The sequence below is a fragment of the Lynx rufus genome, unplaced genomic scaffold (genome assembly GCF_022079265.1).
Source record: "Lynx rufus isolate CCGP_SWC_20201006 ecotype Redwood Valley unplaced genomic scaffold, mLynRuf1.p SCAF_21, whole genome shotgun sequence".
NCBI classification, from domain to species: domain Eukaryota; kingdom Metazoa; phylum Chordata; class Mammalia; order Carnivora; family Felidae; genus Lynx; species Lynx rufus.
This window is the reverse complement of record NW_025814836.1, coordinates 25,563,814-25,585,893: the sequence shown is the minus strand read 5'-3', so window position 1 is coordinate 25,585,893 and position 22,080 is coordinate 25,563,814. Positions and strand designations below refer to the sequence as shown.

Sequence of the window (22,080 nt, the reverse complement as noted above, 5' to 3'; positions counted from 1 at the left end):
TGTAAGTTACCCACTTCGATACAGAGAATTCCAGAACTACAGCTCAGATGGGGACGAACCTCGGACATTCCGGAGGCCCTTCCTGATGAACAGCAAGTTTCAACGTCTATCAATGTAACGTCCGGATGCGGATGAATAAATAGCTAGGACAAGGTCCCTAAAGGGTACACTGAAAGTACTGCTCATTTGGAAGCCACGCGCCATGACCATGAAGTTGGTCCTGCTGCTATCACCACCAAATTCAAACCATAAGGGGAGCTCCTCGGGGGACGTCTCAAGGCTGGGCTGATTCCTCAAGGCTCCCTGTCCACCTCCCTCAAGACTCCGGCTCTTCTCTCGTTTTTCTGGGCTGCCCCCACTTTCTCTATAAAGTGGCTCCTTTCTCCCTAGGACTGGTGGGGAATAAGATTCATTTTTCCCAGCTCCACAATATGTCCTCTTCTTGGAGGATAAAGGCACGAAAGCCCTTTCAATTCATGGGTCCCAACTGCTAACAAGAGCTAGCCCCCCCGCCCTGGGGCCTCACTGTTCTCCAAACATGCCTCACTGGGTGTGATGCTAAGATTCTCTGTGGGCTCCTCTCTCCACTGGGGATCGTTAGCTCTACTGGGTACTCTTCTTTACCGCTTGGAAAACTTCTGCTCATTCTTACAGATCCATCATAGGCCCTCTCTTCTCTGGCTCTCCTTGATGCTGAAGCTGATGCCTCCTCTGTGGACCTTTGAACACTGAGGTCTCAGCTGTTGGCACATCTGAATCCACCTTCGGAATGAGCCCAGAGCATGGACACAAGGTCCTGCCATGTAGCCCAGCTTCTGCTTCACTCCTTGTTACCCACTGCTTCCAAAGGATATCTCTCATTTTGCAGTAACAGTCGAGAGAAGTCCCAGGAGACTCTTTGGCCCCATTTCCTGGCTAACGCATTGGTTCTTAACCTTGGACGCGCATTAGAATCACCTTGGGAAGTTAGGGGCGCCTGTGTGGCTCAGTTAGTTAAGCATCCGACTTCGGCTCAGGTCATGATCTCACAGCTCAGGAGTTCAAGCCCCGCATCAGGCTCTGTGCTGACAGCTCAGAGCCTGGAGCCTGCTTTGGATTCTGTATCTCCCTCTCTCTCTCTCTGCTCCCCACCACCCCCCCCCATGCTCTCTCTCTCTCTCTCTCTCTCTCTCTCTCAAAAATAAACATTTTTAAAAATTTAAAAAACAAAGAATTGCCTTGGGAACTTGAAAAAACAAACCCATTCTCAGGCCATACTACAGACACATTAAATCATACTCTCTGGGGTAGGGCGGGTGGGGAGGGAGGTGATTCTAGACCTAAATTGACACTATCCCTGATAATAAAATGATTTTAGCATATTATGTGTCATGAAAATGAATATATAACTGCTGCGTTATCAAGTATATAACCAGGGGGAATAAATGAAAAGATAAATGACATAAATGAAAAGATAAGCGAAAACAGAGGGGTACCTGTGCTGGGATGTTAGCAGAGATGCTGAAATTCTGTTCAGGTCCCATGGTGTTTTCTCCACAATGACTATTTTTCCTCCATCACCAAGTCCTAAATGTCTTTTGCAGAAGATACCAAGAAGCCCTCATGCTTTTTGATTTCTAGGGGTTGAATTCCAACATGATTTTCTCTCCTTCAGTTCCCACCCGGTACGGGTCATGCGGGCTGTACTCTAGGAAGGCACAGTTGGGACGAAGGAATGCGAGCAGATGGACGGGTCATTGGATGGCTTTCACCAGTTCCATGTGTTTTACAAATTGCAAATTTTATTAACATTAAAATTTAGATGGGCTTCATGAGTCTTCGTATCAGAAATACGGTACTGAAAAAACCATGAGGTGAAAGCTATTTCAAATCTGAAATAAGATACGATTGTGGAGAAGCTGTGTATTATTTCGGGAGCAGAAATTTGCCATGGGTCATAGGCCCTCCTCTAGCCTTCCAACCAGTGGCTCTCACACACTGCTAGCAGAACCAATTAAAAAAATTTTTTTTGATGGAGAAAGTCCAATTTATAAAACTCTAAAACATGGAGGTCCTTTAGTTAACTGTGTATTGGGGGAGAGGGTAGGCAGGATAGAAAGGTAAGAGTGGGGTCCCTGACAAGGCTCCATGAAATTGACAGCTGGCCGATCCACTGGTCTACAGATGGGGCACAGGAGAAAGGTTTTTTGCAGACAGGGAACGGACGGGCACGGGAGGAGAAATTATGTGATAAAAGGCCTTATGGCTCAGTCTGTTTTTACCGTGCGAAGAAGGGAAGGTTAACGTGGGGCTGGATGCCGGTGACGTTTTCAGGGCACAGAAACATATTGGAGGGCCAGAAGACAGAAGCGGGGTGTAGACACTTGGTGGTGAGAACGGTGTTGTTGATAACAGAACCAGACCACAAGAGCTGTGGTCTGGCGGCTTCAAGACATGGCATGACTCAGTATTTGCAGACATACATACGCCCAAGCACGAGGCTTTCAGCAGTAAGTATGAAATTTGATCGGTTCTCGAATAGCCCTTTCTGTTTTTCATTGTGCATGTTCAGCTACCTTCTTCTAGCATTTCTCGCTCCTTCTGGATTGTGTAGACTCATGTTTGCTCCACATGGGAAACTGATGTGGATGAAAGATGAGAAGAAAATCATCGCTCAAGAAGGATTCAGAATAGAGATTCAGCAGATCTTCAAAGAATAGAAAATGGTTTTACAAATGAGTCTTTTCAATCCACTAATCAATAACCCAAATACGAACACAAAGAGATCTGGGGCAGGTCTACCAAGGGTTAGGTGAGGGACTGGAGAGTCATTACCACGCAGCCCACAATTTGCCACATCCCTTTCCGGTTGCTGCAGTAATGGTGGGGTGTCTGGGTGGGGGCCTCCCTCAGCTGGGTGCTGACGCAACGCCGGCCGGCATCCCACCAGCAAGAGCCAGCCTCTCAGCGTACCCTCCCTGGACCCTCGCTCTCACACTGTGGGGCAGTTCCCCAGGTGACCTCAGGCCCTGCTTGTGGCCTATGCCTGAGCCTCTAACCCTTGTCCCTAAGGTGTGGCACTCCCTAATTCCTCCCTCAGGCCTTTTTTTTTGACCTCCCTCTCTCTGGTTAGCACTCTGGGATCATTCTTTTGTCTCAAGTCCAGATTCTTCTCCATCCAGTTCCCTTGGAGTCACACAGACTTGGGATTAAATCCTAGCTCATCTCCTGGTTAGGTATATAGATGGGGGCAAGCGGCTATGCTGAGGCTATTGACTCGTTAGCAAAACAAATAGAATAATATCCACTTTATAAGCTGTTCAGACTTTAACACTTTAACACATCAATTTTTTTTTTTAATTGAAAAAATTTTTTACTTCATTTTGCAAGAGACAGCACAAGCAGGGGAGGGGCAGAGAGACAGAGAGAGAGGGAGAGAGAGAATCCCAAGCAGGCTCTGCACTGTCAGGGAGCCCACGTGGGGCTCAAACTCATGAACCATGAGATCATGACCTGAGCTGAAATCAAGAGTCGGATGCTGAACCCACTGAGCCATCCAGGCGCCCCAAGTTATTCTTATTTTTGATGATGAGTTTTGATGGATTTTCAATATGCTCCTTATGAGAGGCTGTCTGTCAGCACACACTCCTCAGCTCTTTGCGTTGTAGCGTCTCTCTGTGTTCGACTCAACTGCTATGTGCCAACACTTCAGGGCTGGCCTGGGGACACCTATGTCCCAGATCTTCAATTAATGACACATCCATTGCTAGATGCCAGATACGCCTGCTCTCCCTCTTGGATAAATCAGAACCATGGAATCTTAATTTAATACCTTCAGTCACTGGTCCAACAATCCAATCAAGGACCCTAATACAATTCCACTGATTTCAATTTATGGCTTTATGCGGTTTCCTTCCCCTCTAGCTTTTCATCTGGAAGCAGAATGCTCTTTCTAAAACACAGATTGGCTCACGCCACTGCCCTGCTTCAAAGTTTGTCTCCCCACTGCCAGTGAAATGAAGTGCAAGGGTTTTAGCCTGATATTAAACGTCCTTCACAATCGGGTCCCCGCTTACATTTCCACAGCTTCCCCTTCCCACTCTCCTGCACACCCTCTGTCTTAAGTCCCATGCCTCTGCCTGTGGTTTTGCAAATAAGCCAGAAGCTTTCGTGTTTCCATGCTTTTGCACATAGGCTGTTTCTTCTGATTCAAACGGCCTTCCTTTTTGTTCCAAATGGCTCGGTTGTAATGCCATCTGTTCTGTAAAAACCTCTGATCCTTTAGAAGCTTTAACTATTCTCTCCTGTAGGTGTCTGATGCACTTCATAAACGCTTAGCTGTTGGCATTTCTTGTATCATAGTTTCCTTGTCTATAAAGCTGCAGACACCAGGTATTATTCATGTCTGTACGTTAACGAACTAGATTGGGCTTAGTAGACGCCTAGTCAATGCCTGCTGAATGGATGGAAGAATGCATGGAATTTCCCGCCACCTATGACTGATTGTTTGATTGAATATGGCATTAAGAGAGGAGGGTGTTGGGAACACTTCTGAATCACAGGCAGAAGTGGAAAAAGCGAGGGGTGGCTAGCCCTTCTGAGTGGGCCAAATGGTTTTAAATACACTTACAAATAACTTTAGCTATTTCAAGAGTTGTACATGGTTTGAAAAAGAGGTCAACATAACACAGAAGAGGGAGTACATCTCGAAAACCACAAGAAGCAAGAAAATGTTCAGTTCCTAAAACAGGAGCAAGCAGACGATCCGCAGGTTTTCTTTTTAAGAATTGTGAAAATTATATGCAAAACTGGGTCAGTAAATGTCTTTTTCTGGAGCGATGGTTCTCTTTCTGGAGAGGATCAAAGGGATTTGTGATTTAAAGATGTTACATCATTACCACTTAATTCCACACTATATAATATAAGCCGGTGGCTGACGGGGGAAAATAATTATCAGGGAGATGAAACTACATATAGGAATTTAACCACATAATCTGGCTGCACCACAAAAATTTTCCCAAGGTCCTCCCCCGTAAAGGAAACTATGAAGCCTGGTAAAGAAGGCTAGGAATTCTGTTAGACTCGACGGAACTTTAGGGATACTCCGTAGCATTTTAACCCTAAAAAAAAATCCCACGATTAAGAAAACACTTCCCACGTATGTAATAGGTTTCTTCTGAAATTGGCCAGGATCGCGTAGACGCGAGAAGCTATCCTTCCCCCCTACTCATGTTACGGAGCACCAAGCACCCCACCGGCACCCCCTTCCCCCGCCCCTGTCACACTGGAGGGTCCCACCACCTGCTTGTGCCTAACACTGTGAGGGGTTAATTCTGTAACTTCTGCCTATGTTCTTCCCTACCCTCTCCTGTCTAACGGTGATAAGGATGTAGGGCTTAAACCCGCATCACCGGCAGGTTTCACTTTCTAGAAGGCAATGTGTGACATGCATTCTGAGTTACAGAAATTGTCATGCTTTATGATGTGATAAAAATGTTGAATGCCCTGCGACCTAGTAATTCCAATCCTGTTCATCTGTTTAAAAAAAATAATCTTGGGGCACCTGGGTGGCTCAGTGGGTTGAGCGTCTGACTCTTGGTTTCAGCTCAGGTCATGATCTTACGGTGTGTGGATTCGAGCCCCGCGTTAGGCTCCGTGCTGATAGTGCAGAGCCTGCTTGGGATTTTCCCTCTCCCTCCTTCTGCCTCTCCCCTGCTCAAGCTCTGTCTCTGTCTCTGTCTCTGTCTCTCTCTCTCAAAACAAATAAATAAATGTTAAAAAAAATAAAAGATAAATAAAAAACTCATCTCAACGACACAAAAAGTTATACGTACAAAAATGTTGTTCACATCACTGCACATAACCATAAAGCAGATGAGCTGCTTAAGTTTCCCTAAATAAGGGACTGGCTTAATCGTGCTACGTTCAGTGGTGCAGCAATTAAATGATACTTGGGATTTTCTTTCAGTGTCATGAGAACATTCTTTGACTTAATGAGAAAGGGTTATGGGAACGTAACAAAGTGGAAAACGATGGTTGTGTCTTTGTGATGAGATTACAGGAGTTTCTTTGCTTCTTAATACTTGGTTATGCTTTCTAATTATTCTAGAATGTGTTACTTTTTTTTTATTTTGGTAACGTTTCTCTATTTTTGAGAGAGAGAGAGAGAGAGAGAGCGAGAGTGAGAGAGCAGGGGTGGGGCAGAGAGAGGAAGGCACAGAATCCAAAGCAGGCTCCAGGCTCTGAGCTGTCAGCACAGAGCCCGACGCGGGGCTTAAACCCGGGAACCACAAGATCATGACCTGACTTGAAGTCAGATGCTTAACCGACTGAGCCACCCAGGTGCCCCAGCATGTGTCACTTTTTATAATGAGGCCAGAAAACACAAACCAGGGGACGGGTTCAGAGCAGAAGCAGCGGCAGCCTCAGAGGCAGTGCTAGGGTTCTCACCGAGACCCTTCCGTGGACTGGATTCATTACTTTGATCAGGTCTCTCCTCTCTGGGTCTTGTTTCAAAACGTAAGGGCTGGATTCACAGACTTCCAAGGTCCCTCCATATTTAGCTCTGGAGACCAAGGCCTGACTGGTTTCCATCCAAGTTGCTTCAAATCACCCTCTGTACTAACTGTCCTCCAGTTAACTTGTTTTGCCCTAAACATCAGCTTGTAAGTAAATGAAAGACGTTTTTCAAACGATCAAATTCTGGTTTCACCAGGCCACAGATTCTTACGTTATTTGGTTCCTTCCTTTTCATCACAACCATAGCTTCTGAGTCATAATAGAGGTACACGTGTTTTCCTTGGGCTGGTGCTCTCCAGCCCAAGGAGGTCCTTGACAGGGACATTGTATCTACCTCTTTTAATCTCATTAAAAAAAACTGTAATTGAAATATAGTTGATATATAACATTAAGTTAGTTTCAGGTGTACATCCTGGTGGTTCAACAATTATGCACGTTAGGAAATGCTCAGGACAATAAACACATCACAGTATTATTAACTGTACTTCTCATCCCCATGAACTGAAGTGAGTACGTCTTCATCCCCTTCGCCCATGTCACCCATGCTCCCTGCCATCTCCCCTTTGGCTATTCAGAGAGAGATTTCCTTACTGGGTTCCCTCCTCCGTCTTCCAAAAACTGGGTGAGGACACTTGTTGGCACTCAGTGCTAAGCCCTACCTGGGTAGGCATCTTAGTTCAAGCATTCTTCCTATTTTTCCTCCCACTTGTCCCAGATTCCTGCAAAAGACCAGGGGTCCAGGATAGGATTTTAGGGCTGGAAGGGGTCTCGCTGGTCATATGCCCTAATCTCTTATTCTATAACTGAAAACCACGGGCCAGGGTGAGTAGGTGACAGGCCTGGATGTCTCACAGCACGGCAGAGGCAGGGCTGGGAGGGGAATCCAAAATACCAGTAGAACAGATAACCACAGGTCTAGTATGCAAAATGAGTGCATGTTCCCATTGGACGAGCTTTAGTATTTGCTTTAGTTCTTGGTTAAGCAATAAGGCCCTAGAGCCGGGCTAAATTTCCTTCCCCAAACTTTTTCCTTTTCTCCCAGGAGTACCAAAAATCCTGACACTAGAGTATGTCCTTCCCATGAATATCTGTGCATTTTTGCCATATACTCATAGGCTGATAAATAGCATGATTGTGCTGTAGGGTTTAAAACTTTGTAGTTCTATCATAGTGTGGGTATTATGATGACGGTTTTGATGCGATACGGTTTATAGACTATAAAATTCACCCTTCCACGTGTTCAATTCAGTGATTTCTTTAGCATCCTCATAAAGCTGTGCAACCATCACTAACCTATCATTCCGGAACATTCTCATCCCCCCAAAGAAACGCGTGCCTGTTAGTCATCACTCCCCATTTTCCAGTCTCTGGAAAGTCATTGGCAGCCTCTTATCTGTCTCTAAGGATTTGCCTGTTCTAGACATTTCATGGAAATGTAATTACACAATATGTGATCTCTGTGTCTGGCTTCTTTCACTTACCGTAATTTCTCCAGATCCATCCGTTTTTCAGCATGTATCAGTCCTTCATCCCTCTCTATGGTCAAAGAAAATTCCATCGGATGGATACACTCCATGTTGTTGATCCATTCGTTAGCTGACAGACATCGAAGTTACTCCTACCTGTTGCTGTCAACGCCCATGCACGAGTTTTCGTGGGGATGTGTGTTTTCACTGGTCTTGGGTGTATATACCCCTAGGGCTGGAATTTCTGGGTTTAACTTTTGGGGGAACTTCCAAAGCAGCTGCGTGATTTTAAATTCCCACCCGCGGGGCAACAGGGATCTGACCGCTCCACATTCTCCACACTTTGGGCATCTGTCTTTCTGATTACAGCCGTCACAGCGTGGACTGTGGCATCTCGTTGTGGTTTTGACTTACATCTTCATGATGACTAATGACAACGAGCATCTTTTTATGTGCTTATCGGTCATCTGCACATTTTTGGAGAGATGTCCATTCGGATCATTTGTCCATTTTACATGGGGTTGTCTTTTTTATTGCTGAGGTACAAGAGTCCCTTTTATATTTTGGACACTCTCTTACCAAATACATGACTTGCGGACATTTTCACTCGTTCCGTGGGATGTCCCGACGCTTTCCTGAGAATGTCCTTTGCAGCTTGAAAGTTTTTCAGTTTGAAGAAACCCATTTATCTACTCGTTCCGGTTGGTACTTGCGTCCCGAGAAATTGTTGCCTAACCCAAGGTGACAAAGAATTGTGCCTGTTTTTATGCTGAGGGTTTCATAGTGTTAGCTTTTAAATTTAGGTTTTCAATTCATTGTGAGTTATGTTTTGTATATGACCTGAGGTAGGATTTCCACTACGTTTTTTCACAAGCAGATGTCCAGTAGAACTTAGCCCGTTTGTGGAAAAGGTGATGCTCTCCCCCCTCGAGTCTTTTTAGTACCCTTCTTGAAAAATTATGCTTTATAATTTAAATTTCTTAAATGTTTATTTATTTTCAAGAGTGAGAGAAAGAGAAAGAGAGCATGAGCAGGGGAGGGGCAGAGAGAGAGGGAGACACAGAACCCAAAGCAGGCTCCATACTCCGAGCTGTCAGCACAGACCCCACGTGGGGCTCGAACTCACAAACCACAAGATCCTGACCTGAGCCAAAGTCAGATGCTCAACCGACTGAGCCACCCAGGCGCCCCTTGAAAGATTACGTTTTAAGGATTTATCAATGTTGACACCAGTAGCTCTAATTTATTCATTTTACTACTGTATAGTATTCAAGGAGATGAATATATTTTCACGGACTCTTTCTCCTGCGGAGAGGGATTTAGATTGTTTCTTTCACATTTTTTTTCCTCTCACTTTTAATCTCTCCCTCTCCCCTTTGCTCTTTATTATTACAAACAAAGCTGCATCATACATTCTATTAACTGTGTCTCTGCCTTGATAAGAGGGCCACCCTCATAAGTAGAATTTCCAGTGTGGGGGGGCGCCTGGGTGGCTCAGTCTGTTGAGCGACCGACTTCGGCTCAGGTCGTGATCTCACGGTTCGTGGGTTCGAGCCCCGCGTCGGGCTCTGGGCTGACGGCTCAGAGCCTGGAGCCTGCTTCGGATTCTGTGTCTCCCTCTCTCTCTGCCCCTAACCCATTTGCATTCTGTCTCTGTCTCTCTCAAAAAAATAAACAAACATTAAAAAAATTTTTTTAAAAAAAGAAAAAACTTCCAGTGTGGGGTGTCACAAGGAACCTGACACACAAGAAGACGTGAGAGCAGACACTCGGCTTAGCTGCACCTTCTGATGCGCTTGATGAGAGAGAAAAACAAGCAACACAGAATGCACAGGAAATCATAAGATAAAGGATGGTGTCATTAAGCATGGAGACTAGAAGAAAAAGCTACCCAGCTATTACGATTTACGGGTCATTTTTCTCAGATGAGTTTTTCCTTTCTTACCAGAAGGTGGCAGAGAGGACACACTTTCAATTCTTGCTCCATGTTTTAGAAGAAAAGAAAAATTTTAAGAGCAAGACGAATGACTCTTGCAACTTAAAACATCTAACTTTTAAACATCCAGATTTCCGGATTTCAACAGTTAACTTTTAGGGGCGCCTGGGTGGCTCAGTCGGTTGAGTGTCCGACTTCGGCTCGGGTCATGATCTCACGGTCTGTGGGTTCGAGCCTCGTGTCGGGCTCTGTGCTGACAGCTCCGAGCCTGGAGCCTGCTTTGCATTCTGTGTCTCCCTCTCTCTCTGCCCTTCCCCTGCTCGTGCTCTGTCTCTCCCTCTCAAAATGAAGTAAACATTAAAAAAAAAAAAAGCCTAACTTTTAAACATCCAGATTTGAGGTTCTAGTATTTCATACAGTTATTAGAAACATCACCTAAGAAAGAGCAGAGACCAGGACTTTTGATGTCTATATACATGAATTAAATAAGACATACTAGTATTTAACAAAAGACTATCAATCTGTCTGAAAGGTACGAATAGGTGAGCTCATCATAATTAGCGGAAAATATTTTAAGGGCGACTGAAAAACAAAAGGAAAATTTATACCTGCCACCGGTTCACGGAAGCAGTCTCAGTTTGCAATAGGAAAATGTAATTTTGGGAAGCAGGGTTCAAGTCTGTAAGTACGCTACTGCCCTCATCTGTAAAATGAGGGGCTAGACGCGACGCAGCCCAAAGTCCCTCCTTCCACTAACATGGTATATTTCCTACCGTGGAGACGAGGGTAGGAAGGTCCCATACAAACTAGTGACGGAACTGCCTGGAAAGCCCAAGTTTTCTGACCCTTCACCAACTCCCCCATCGGTCTTTAAAAAGATGGCTCTCCATAAAAGGCTCAGTTAGTATGGCTTCTGCCCTTAAGAAAACACGGTAAACTCCCTTCAGGTTTATTGGCAATGGCACATAGCTCACAAAGAGGCGGTTTTATTTGGAGAAGGAAAGGACTCCCGAGGAGTCCCTGGGGTCCAGTCCACAGGGGAAGGCTGCTAGGTAAAAAAGACCAAATGGGGCAGCTCCCAGAAGGGGGAAGCAGGGAGCGGGGAGGTGGAGGGGTGCTCCCAGCACGGAGCCTCGCCCTTGCCCCAGCGGGTGCAGCAGGGAGGGGCAGAGGGGCTGCGGGGTCGGGGGCAGGTCAGCGATGGCCCACGTGCCGATGGTGCCTGGCCCAGAGAATAAAACCCCCCTGGAGTAAATGGTCTTCGCAAAAACACTTGCCACTGGACCCAGCCCCTGACTTACGACAGCAAATAATACACCACGACGACTTTTAACGGCTCATCCCCCCGGATGCCTGACTTTAAACTATTATGGAAGTAAGACATTTAGGAATAATGTTAAACGTTGAGGTTTCTCTTAATAGAAGTCAGATCTATTTTGCAGAACCTTCTGCAGGTGTAGGGCTGTAGAAACTCGAGCCGTTTGCGGCTTGGCAACTGCAAAGTTCCGTTCTGCTTTTCTCCTTGCCGAGGCCAGAGAGCGCCGGCCCATTCTGTAACCGGTGGCCGCGCTTTGCCAGAACACTCACATATTTGTGGGTGGAGTCAGTTGGGAGGCTGGAGGGAGTTTTCAAGTCTGTGTAAGGCCAAACACCGCAGGGACTTCCAGGGGGTGAAAAACAATACCTTGGGGGTTAGCAAATTTCCACTGCTTGTGGAGCCAATATGCAGGTCTGGAAACATGGCAAGGAAGGGACCATTACAGGGAGGGAGGGAGGTGGACGGGTGTGTCCTAGGCTCCCTCCCCTCCACGCACGGTCACGGTGTTACCCAGGACAGCGCAAGGACTCCCCGGGTCACCCTGCCTATCGGGGCCGCGGCCTAGTAAGACTCATCCCGAGTGGCTGTACCTGACAAGAACCTGGAAAGAACCTGGAAGAAGCTGGAAACGAGGGAAATACGGGCGTCCTGGCAGTGACCCGATGCCCAAGCTTATGCTAAGTCATCTTAAAACAGATCTTAATTGTAAAGGGTTCACAGGTCTCCCTGAGAAACTGATCAAAGTTATTCACACTGACCCCCTCAAATGGACACGGGTGTCGTACAGAATGCTCGTCTCAGTTTGGGGATGCGTGGGCCCGGGTTAAGACTCAACAATCTGTGATTTAAAGAGCAAGAATTAAAAGACATCAAGGCAAGGTCAGACCGAAAGTGTTATTTCTATTAAGAAACGAATGAGTCAGTCGGTTAGAAAGAGGGCTCATCTGCCGGCTCAAACAAAGCGCAAGGAGCCACCGAGGCATTAGACTGGTTCACGCTCGCATTAGGACAGTCCACAACAGACAGCGTCGGCCAGGGGACCTTGACATTCCCACCCCCAGGCCTGGCCTTGCCTAGCTGGAGGATACATCTGACAATTTCCAACAAGTCCCCTCACTGACGCTTACGCTCACCCAGCAGCCCCACGACTAGAAGCTGGCCTCCCGTGTAGGTCCCGTGTTCCGGTCTTGCCAGTGGGAACCTGTCAGTGTGCCAGGGAGGCACAGTCCTCCCTGGAAACCGGTTAACAGGCATTCCGTTTTACACACCGGGCTCCTGGTTGGTCTCGCCCTTGAGAGATCTCCTGTCGGTGCCCTGGAAAAGCAGACCTCTGAGCCACTCAGGCTGAGGTTGAAGATGCCAAATTGCCAGTTGGCACCTCCCGGCAACACTGGACTGGCCATGGGCACCCCCCAGCCCCCAACGGAAATGCCCACACTTGCCTTTCACAGGACAGCGGATTGTCACGTTTGCTTGCAGGGGTGCCTCTACGGTGCCTCCAACCACAACGGAGAGATGGCCGTGCTCCCGTCTGCTGGTATTTCTCGCAATAGCCAAGATGGCAGGCGCCTCTTAATTCAAAGGGAGCGGGAAACGGTGTTAGGTTCAGGCTCTGCTCTGGGAAAGCGCGCGGCGTTGGGTAAACTGGGTTGAGCTCTTGGAGATCAGGGGCAGAATCCAGCTCTCTCTATATCCCTCATGGTGTCCCATTAGGACTTGCACACACACACACACACACACACACACACACACACACACACAGCCTGGGGGTGCTTAATGCACAGATGGACAGGCAGAGGGATGGATGGATGGATGAAGGCACTCAAAGAGGTACCCACAGGTGCACTGCCGCAACCATATATATGCTATGAGGCTATTCTGGTTTTATAAGCAAAATTGAGGATAAATGCCTCTCCAACAAATTCAAAGACAAGGAACTCAGAAGTTCCTAAGAAGCCAGGAAGGCGCGGCAGGGCAGGGACACTTCCCGACGCGCAGGATGAAGCACAGCTGGTCAAACACACCAGCGCTTGCGACCAGGGGACTCCTTCTCTGGAAGGAAAACTTGGGAGAAAAAAACTTGCATAAAACTTGCATGGAAAAGTAAGCAAAGACAAGGTCGCCAAGAACCAAGAACCTGCTCAAGGGCTTTTACTTCCCTGAATTTTGAGACGCATGGACTTTTAACGGCTTCATTCCTTAACTCACTCAGGAGATACACTTTGCGCCTGAGCGGAACAAGAGGACAGGGTGCTGGCTGTTGAGATGGAAGAAGGTGCCGGTTGCCCAGGCGCCTCTCAGGAGCCTGCGAGGGTCAGGGAAGACAACAGCCCAGAGGGGGGTGTTGACAGAGCGTCCCTCTCCTGGAGAACGACCGCCACGAGTGCCTTCTCTACTCCGCCATTAGCGTGTGAGCTGCTGGAGCCGAGGGTGTGTCTGCTTCACCTGTTTTGTCACCTGTGCCTGGTGCCCTCAAGAATGGCATTTTAGTGGACTGTTTGGTCACCACGTGTTCAGGAGCCAGGGGACGTGCTCTCTCAGGAACCTGGATCGTCCTGGGACGGGCTTAAGGGGAGACTTGTCAGCCACAAGGGGGACTGTCATTCCTCCCAGGAATTCCAGAACCTGGGGACAGACGCTTTCTGGGAAGAAGCTGATGCTCACAGGAGAGAACAACCCAGGAGGGTGGGGCAGAGAATCGAGGTCTGAAGGCCCTGCCTTGGGAATGTAGCCAGCGGAGGAAGTCAGGCCTTCTGCTTCAAGGAGCTTTGAAAATCAAGTGGTCCGACCTTCTCCGTGTGGAGCTATGGTGCACCTGCTACCGCGCTCAATGCCTAGCGGTCTGCATGCTGGATTCTAATGCCTGCTACTGCTCCTCCCCTCCGCTCAGTCCCTGTGAGCCACAGATACCAGAGCCCATAGGGCAGAGGGCTGGAGGACGGGTCTCCTTCCATTTTTAATCCCAGAACAGGAGCTCGCCGCAAGGAAGCCCTGCTTACAACTTACCACCTAAGAGTGTTCCTTTACAATTGAGCACATTTTCATACTAAAACGACACTGTCTGCCTCCCGCGAAGACAAGACACTAATTTACGGTTACGACTTCCCGAAACCGTTTCTAAGGTTTGGGAGCTATGCCTTTGGAGGTCCACGGTCATCTTCAAAGGATAATTGTTCTCTTTCACTGGCTGGTGGCATTTAAAAAAATGACAAGGCCCTACTATCCACACTGCTAATTAAATTCTCATTCATTCCCAGTTCTCGGAAGGCGAGCTCAAAATGAGCCGTTTTCAAAACTTGGTCCACAAGCCGGCAGCATCCGTAAAACTTGGGACCGTGTGAAAAATATAAGCTCTTGGACCCCATCCAAGACCTACGGCGTCAGAACCTCCAGGGATGGGGGTAGGGTCCTAGAACTCTGCGTTCTGACAAACCACCTGCCCTCAGGTGCTCCTGCTGACCTTTGAGAACTGCTGCTCTACGGTTTTATGTTAAAAACGGAAAGAAAACCCCAAGCTCGGGTTTGAACAACGGGCATTACCTGCATATAACACAGAAGACCTCTCCACGTCGGAACCCAGACGATCAGCTACGGAGCATCCATACATCCCTTGTTCTTTCTTTGTCGGGTTCCGTATCTGCATTTTCCCCATTCCATCCAAGATGATCCTGCAGAACAGTTAGGAAGGGGTGCATTCATTTAATGTACCTCACGGCCCCGGGACCCCGGCACGTCGCAGGGAAAGACTATGACATCAGACTTTGGGCTGCCAAGGATCCCGCCCGTGAGACTGGAGGGTGGAAAAGGCTTCCTCGTGGGCTTGATGGAACTCAGCGGCGTGGCAGCCGGATGGTGCTTGGACAGCCCGTCTTCCTGTCTCACTCTGCGTGAGTGTGGACTTTGGAGGAAGGACACGATGCTTGACCCACCACGTTTTCAGAAAGACGAACTAGCAAGCCTCAGTTGGCAGGACGTTAAACCCTCATTTTGGGCCCAAATCCTTCCTCGTGGAACCGCAGGTGTGGATTTTTCGGCTTGGATTTGCACCCCGGAAGGGAGCAGACTGTTGGTTAACGCTGCTTGGCTCTAATTGCTAGCTCACTACCGCCGTAGGAAGAAGTCAGGGGAAGCGGCAATGCTAAGGCCGCGTTATCCTGGACTTTGAGCATGCTGTTAAGAATCAGGTCTACACCGCGTGAGCGCCATATGGTTTCCCAATTACTGGTACCCATAAACACCTGCAGGTAATACCACGAGGACCCAAATGGGTCAGGTGTATCCTGACCGATAAGGGGATTATTCAGGGAATGGAGAATGGTGCCTGTTCTGCTTTATTTTAATTTTTTCTTAATGACTTGAAGCTGCTTCTAGATCACCTGGATCGGTAGTCCATGAGCTGTTTTTTCCCCCGCACCCTCCCACTTTCCAGATCTTAGCAATACGGGCTGTTCTGACCGCTAAATGCTGCGTTTCTTCATGAGCTGAGCTGGGCCACTTCTCCATTTCCTCTCATTTCATGGTGCTTACCCTATGCTCCAGCCATAATGAACCTCTAACAGTTTCCAGAACATTCCATGATCTTTCATCACCCCGAGCTTTTGCATACGTTGTTCACCATATTCAGGGTACCCTTTCCCCACCCCCTCCTTCTGGCAAACTCCAACTTACCCACTGAATCCTGGATCAAATATAATTTTCCCTGTAAAGCTTTCCCCAATACTCCTAGAGTTATCTCCTCCCCCTCTGGGCTCCTTCTGCTCTGGTTCATATATTTATTTGATGAAATATCTATTTCTTTCCACCAGATTGTGATCTTTTCAAGAGCAGGGACCAAATCTTATTCACAGCTGTGCATCTTCAGACACAGTGACAGTTGTACAGCAAGTTCTCAGAAGCCTCCGATGACCGAATGTATCAACGGTCACGATACAACAGCACAATGGCACACACTATGCATCCAAACGCCTACACGCTTTCTTTCCTCTCATTGGAGAGCAGCTCTCAAAAATATAATTCCATTTCTGAGTTCCTTCAACTGAAAAGCGAGATTCCGAAAAATATATCCGAAGGTGACAGCCTTTGTTACATAAAGGGAATTAAATGCAAGTTGAGCAAATTAATCGGGTAAGTTTGAGGAAGAACATGGAAGTAAGAATGGATCTTACTAGTTTATTCTGTTAAAAACTTAAAAACTTTTGGGGTGCCTGGGTGGCTCAGTCGGTTGAGCGTCTGACTTCAGCTCAGGTCACGATCTCACGGTTTGTGAGTTCGAGCCCCGCGTCAGGCTCTGGGCTGATGGCTCGGAGCCTGGAGCCTGCTTCCGATTCTGTGTCTCCCTCTCACTCTGCCCCTCCCCCATTCATGCTCTGTCTCTCTCTGTCTCAAAAATAAATAAACATTAAAAAAAATTAAAAAAAAAAACTTAAAAACTTTTAATAGCCATATGGAATTGCTTCCATATCAAACAGCTGATCCTTAAAGTATGCAGAAATACATTGGAGCTGGAAGTACCGTGTCAAAACCTTTCTTCCAATGACCTCCGGGAGTCTCAGGCTCAGAAGCTCGTGGTGATTCCATGTGATCAAGTCACACTACTTAAAATCAACTCAACAAACATTTACTTGAACTGGCCACGCTCTACCGCATCCCTGAAGGACATGTGTGGCCATAGGTGAATCGATCCCTTCAACTCTCTCAGCCGCTGCTTCCTTACAAGGTGTAAAATGAACCTTTTTTTTTTTTTTTTTTTTTTTGCTGTGTTGACATTTTCACTGCTTAGTAAACACAGTGGTGGATACGATCCTGGCACCAGGGTATGCCATTCGTCCCTGAGCTCTTGACCAACACACACTTAACACAAAAACAAAAATGACAGTTTCCCTTAAGAATGTCTGAATGGAGGGGCGCCTGGGTGGCTCAGTCGGTTAAGCCTCCAATTTTGGGTCAGGTCATGATCTTAACAGTTCATGAATTCGAGCTCTGCACTGGGTTCTGTGCTGTCAGCTCGGAGCCTGCAGCGTGCTTCGGATTCTGTGTCTCCCTCTTTCGCTGCCCCTCACCCACTCATGCTTTGTCTCTCTCCCTCTCTCAAAAATAAATAAACACTAAAAAAAAATTTAAAAAAAAAGAATGTCCTGAATGGAAGCAGAGAGACTTACTAATTTTACAAAATTTCACCCCTCAAGTATGTCTATTTTTAACATTCTGTATACAAAACGGGAAGTACACACAAACACTTCTGCGTGTTTCAATTCCTAGCTAAACTAGCCACTTTTTTCATGGAACCCCATTTTTACTTAAAGAACGGCTCTCAGACAAACTGATTATTCAGACTTGAGCATGTGGCAGCTATTTTTAACAATTTAACTAAATTGAGCTGGCCAAGTCAAGGAAAACAACTGACAGTATTTGTTGGCAATGATCAAATTCGAACTTTCAGGTGAAAATTAAAATTTTGGAAAATTAGTATCCTCCACTGTGAACTTGACATTTTCCCAAAACTCAAAGACTTCTCTGATGGGATGAGTAGTGATACTGCAGAAAATGTATACTTTTTACATTGTACAAGGAAACGCGTCAACATCTGAAAGACCTCTATAAACTGGTGAGCCAATATTTTCCGAATGTCTAATGTGTGATATTATATAAAATCATGTGTACGTAAAAGATCCATTAAAAGTGCAAGATAAGGGGTGCCTGGGTGCCTCAGTTGGTTGAGCGTCCAACTTCAGCTCAGGTCATGATCTCACAGTGTGTGAGTTCGAGCCCCATGTCAGGCTCTGTGCTGATGCCTCAGAGCCTGGAGCCTGCTTCGGATTTTGTCTCCTTCTCTCTCTGCCCCTCCCCCACTCGCACTTTCACTCTCTCAAAAAAATTAATGTAAAAACATTTTTTAAGTGCGAGATAAGCCATTATTCCATTGTAACACAGTAACAAAATTTCATTAATATGGTTTTAGATTCCTCAGGCAACTAACATTTAAGAAACTACCCCTTGTCCAGTTTTAGTGTAGTGTTAAAGAATAGCCACAATGATTTGAAAAGGCTATAAAAATTTCCTTCTTTTTCCAACTAACATGTCTTTATGAGGCCAAATTTTCTCTATAAACTTTAATTAAAACAACATATCACAACAGATTTAATGGAGAAGCATTTAGGAGACTCCAGCTGTGTTTTATTAAACCAGACATTAGAGATTTGCAAAGATATGAAACAATGCCATTGTTATCAGTAATTTTTTTAAAATACTGCTTGTATTTGTGTAAAATTATTGTTTATGTGAACACATAATGGACTCCTTACTGTTATTTCTTTTATTTTTTTCCTCTGATTTTTATTTTACTTTTTAATGTTTACTTATTTTTGAGAGAGAGCATGAGTGGGGGCAGGGCAGAGAGAGAGGGGGACAGAGGGTCCGAAGCAGGCTCTCAGCTGACAACACAGAGCCCGATGTGGGGCTCAAACTCATGAACCATGAGATCATGACCTGGGCCAAAGTTGGACGCTCAACTGACTGAACCACCCATGAGCCCCCTTAAGGTTATTTCTAAATGGATTAATAAACAGACACTTTAAATGTTTCTTTGTTTTAATTTCTAATATGGTAAATATCGATAGCTGTAACTCACATTAACAGAAACTCTCTGGGCTTCTCAGAGAAGTTTTTAAAGTTCTTTAGGTTCAAAAGGGTCCGAAGGCCAAAAGATTTGTGAACTGCTAAGCTAGTTAGTTGATCTGCAAAGTTTATTCCACTTCGAAAACTTCCTTAACGCTCTTGTGTCCAGAGTTCCGGGGGGGGGGTGGGGAATGAAGAAGTTAGATTTGCTCTACCTTTTCATTCTAAGAGACAGCCTAATAATTTATTATAAAAACTTGAGTTTTACCTAGATTTTTTTCTGATGTTTCACATTTTAGGCTCAACACACTAAAAGACACGATAAAAATAAAGTCTGCATTTTTAAAGTACCTTCTGGGTCTGCAAAACAATTTAACATCTGCCTTTTTGTTTCAACAATCCCCAGAGGCAGCTTGGGCTCTCTGAATGCAAATAAAGGGAAAGCAAAATGTCCCCCGTCCTGTGTACAAACAGCAAGACTTAGAGACAGTGAAGGATACAGAAATGTATCAATATCTGCCGTTCCCTGCTCTTTTACGTGAAATGAAGGAAACGTGATGTGTCTGTGCTGACGTGCGGGGTCATAATACAAAATATATGACTTAATATTGGGTTCTGAACATCTCAGAAACTTTGATCCTTATTTTTTGCAGCGATGGCAACGAATTTTATGACACAGAAAACTACTTCAGATTTTCAATCCTTCTATTAAGGCGATTCTTTGTGTGATACACAGATGCTGGAAGCGGTGACAGTGTTGAGGAGATCAGGTCCCTGGTTCCACCGGCCAAGAGTTAGTCTTGGGATTCTGTTGCTCAGTGACCTCATCAGACAACCGTTAACCCCTGCCCTGCCAACTCTTGTGAACTCCGATGAGGTGCCCTGTCTCCTAGGTAGAGAAAGGCCCCGTTGAGTTCTGCTTTGCAGTGCCTACGTAGTGCGGGGTTCCTGCAAGGGTGATTACTTTTTTGAGGCCTTCTATCGATTTTATTTCCTTTTTAGAGTTTATTTATTTTGAGAAAGAGAGAGAGCGCGAGCACACGAGCGGGGGAGGGACGGAGAGAGAGAATCCCAAGCAGACTCCTCCGCGCCATGAGCACAGAGCCCAACGCAGGGCTCAAACTCATGAAACCTTGGTCTCATTACCTGAGCCAAATCAAGAGTTGCCACAGTGCCACCAGGCGCCCCATATTGATTTTATTTTTAAACATTCGTTGCTCTGCAAAGAGAGAGTCTATACGTGCTGAACTTCAGTCTGACTCTACCCAGTCTTGTATCACCCCTACACGACAATGATCGGGATAGTACGGCTTAATTTTTAAAATTCCAGCCTGTATGTGAAAAACACATCCTAACATTTTTTTTTTTTTTAAGTTTCTTTCCTAAAGAATCCTGTTGGACACACATTCTCAGGAGAAGGAATTTGAAAACCTTTTCAAGAAAACTGGGATGCCCGTTAAGAAGGTATGACAAACGGAACACTGTATTCTTTTACTTACTTTTCTGAGGGTTTTAACAACGCCCCATCCTTGGTCCATGTATATGTGGCCTGAGTGGGGGTGACGGGCTCACACAGGATGTTGATGACCTCCGTCCTTTTTGTAATGTATACTGTATTTCCAATCCTCGAGTTTACCGTTTTATTAAATGAAACCGAGGTGGGCTGCCTTTGCCTCAGGAGGACAGGTCCCTTTGGCTGGAATGTCAGCTTGCCTGAGTTTCCTGCATTCGAGCCTTGGGGCACACTTCCTGTTGTCCCCCTTAGCTGAGCTGCGGGAGGCACCCCTTCCTGGACGCCCCTCCGTGGCGGATGCCCTGGCTGTGCCTTAGCGAGCTCGGCCACCAGCTGATAGATCACCTGGGATGCAAGGTCACCACTGACCTCCTCGGTTTCCATGAGCTGACTCATGTTCCTTATCAGTTCGTCAAACTGGGCGGTCTCCATGCTGTATGCTCCCTGCTTAACGGCCGCTTCAAGCTGCTTATCCTTAAACTCCCAGGAGTGGCGGTTCCCCGCAGAAGTGCCACAGTGGCCCAACAGCGCTCTCAGGAAAGGCTGGTTATCAGCTTGGCCGTTGTCCGGATAAGGCTCATTTGTGTGACCCCACAATTGCCTCATTTTCTGCCAGGTGGCGCCCAAGCTATTGGCGTCGTTGTGGTCCGTCCCAGGCTGGTCCCTCACATGCCCTCCGAGGGCCGGGGGCGCCACCAGCCTGTTGTCGGCACCGATGACCTTCAGAACAATGGTTTCTCGGACAGGACCCGCGATGCACTGGTACATGCCGATGTCAGGGGCCGCGAGGCTGTGGATTTTTAGTGAGCCTGACTCGGTGATGCCGAGCCGCTTGGAGTTCTGCAGACAACGGCCATCCTTCTCCCACTGGATCAGAGATTTCTGGAATCGTCGTACTGGGCATTTAATAATCACAGACGTGTTGGGCAGCAAGTAGGCCCTGCTCCCAACGGTCAGGTTAATGCGCTTCTCCTCCCTCGTCTGAATATAGACTCTCTGGACACCGAGGATCTGGGGCCCCTGCTCACCAGGTTTTGTCTCCACCTCTGGTTTCATTTCTGCAGGGGGGAAAAAAAAAGAAAGAAAAGAAAATACGAACAAACATCTCAATAATAAAAGCTTTCTGACAGCAATCTTCCAAGGCTGATACGAGTCAACGGTTGTATTTTCTTTCCTCGTTTAAAACATCTGACAAGTAGAACACAAATAACAGTCTGCACAAACATGGAGTGCTGGGGCAGCAAGGAACACAAGTTTGGATGAAGGGCATGAAAACACGTAAATTATTTTGCAAAGCCCTGGTTTGGGGAGCTGTGATGTTAAACGTTTCCATTGATAAGGGGATGTCTGATATTTTGGGCCATCACCACCCCGTAGGTATGAGCCTTTGGGGAGTTAATATATGGCTTGGCCAGAGACACGTTCAGCTATGGGAGAGAAAGGGAGAGTGGAGAAGTGAGAGAAAGCATCCGAAAGATCTTAAGGTGACTATGAGGCTGGCCAATGGCAGACAACCCGAGCGGGTCTGTTAAACTAGCAGGACCCGAAGAAGCACGTGGTCTAAGAAGAAAAGAGAGAATGGGCACTGAGTTTGGATCTTAGCTCTGCCACTCGGACAAGTCATTGGATCTCTCTGATCCTCAATTTTCTTGCCTAGAAAACGTGGGCAGGGGGCCTGGGGGGCTCAGCCGGTTAAGTGTCTGACTTCAGCTCAGGTCATGATCTCAAGGTTCTT

At 46.6% G+C, this 22,080-nt stretch overlaps 1 protein-coding gene across 1 annotated transcript in view; it reads right to left on the bottom strand.

Annotated features, from left to right (window-relative positions):
* The window catches only part of ADAMTSL3 (ADAMTS like 3), a 347,278-nt gene that overhangs the window by 41,307 nt on the left and 283,891 nt on the right, over positions 1 to 22,080 (bottom strand). Inside the window, exons 20-22 of the mRNA XM_047086812.1 lie at positions 20,332 to 21,403; positions 14,759 to 14,886; positions 12,661 to 12,789 (exon numbers count right to left, since the gene is read on the bottom strand). Of these exons, the coding sequence (XP_046942768.1) occupies positions 12,661 to 12,789; positions 14,759 to 14,886; positions 20,332 to 21,403 (1,329 nt within the window). The remainder of the gene's footprint in view (positions 1 to 12,660; positions 12,790 to 14,758; positions 14,887 to 20,331; positions 21,404 to 22,080) is intronic.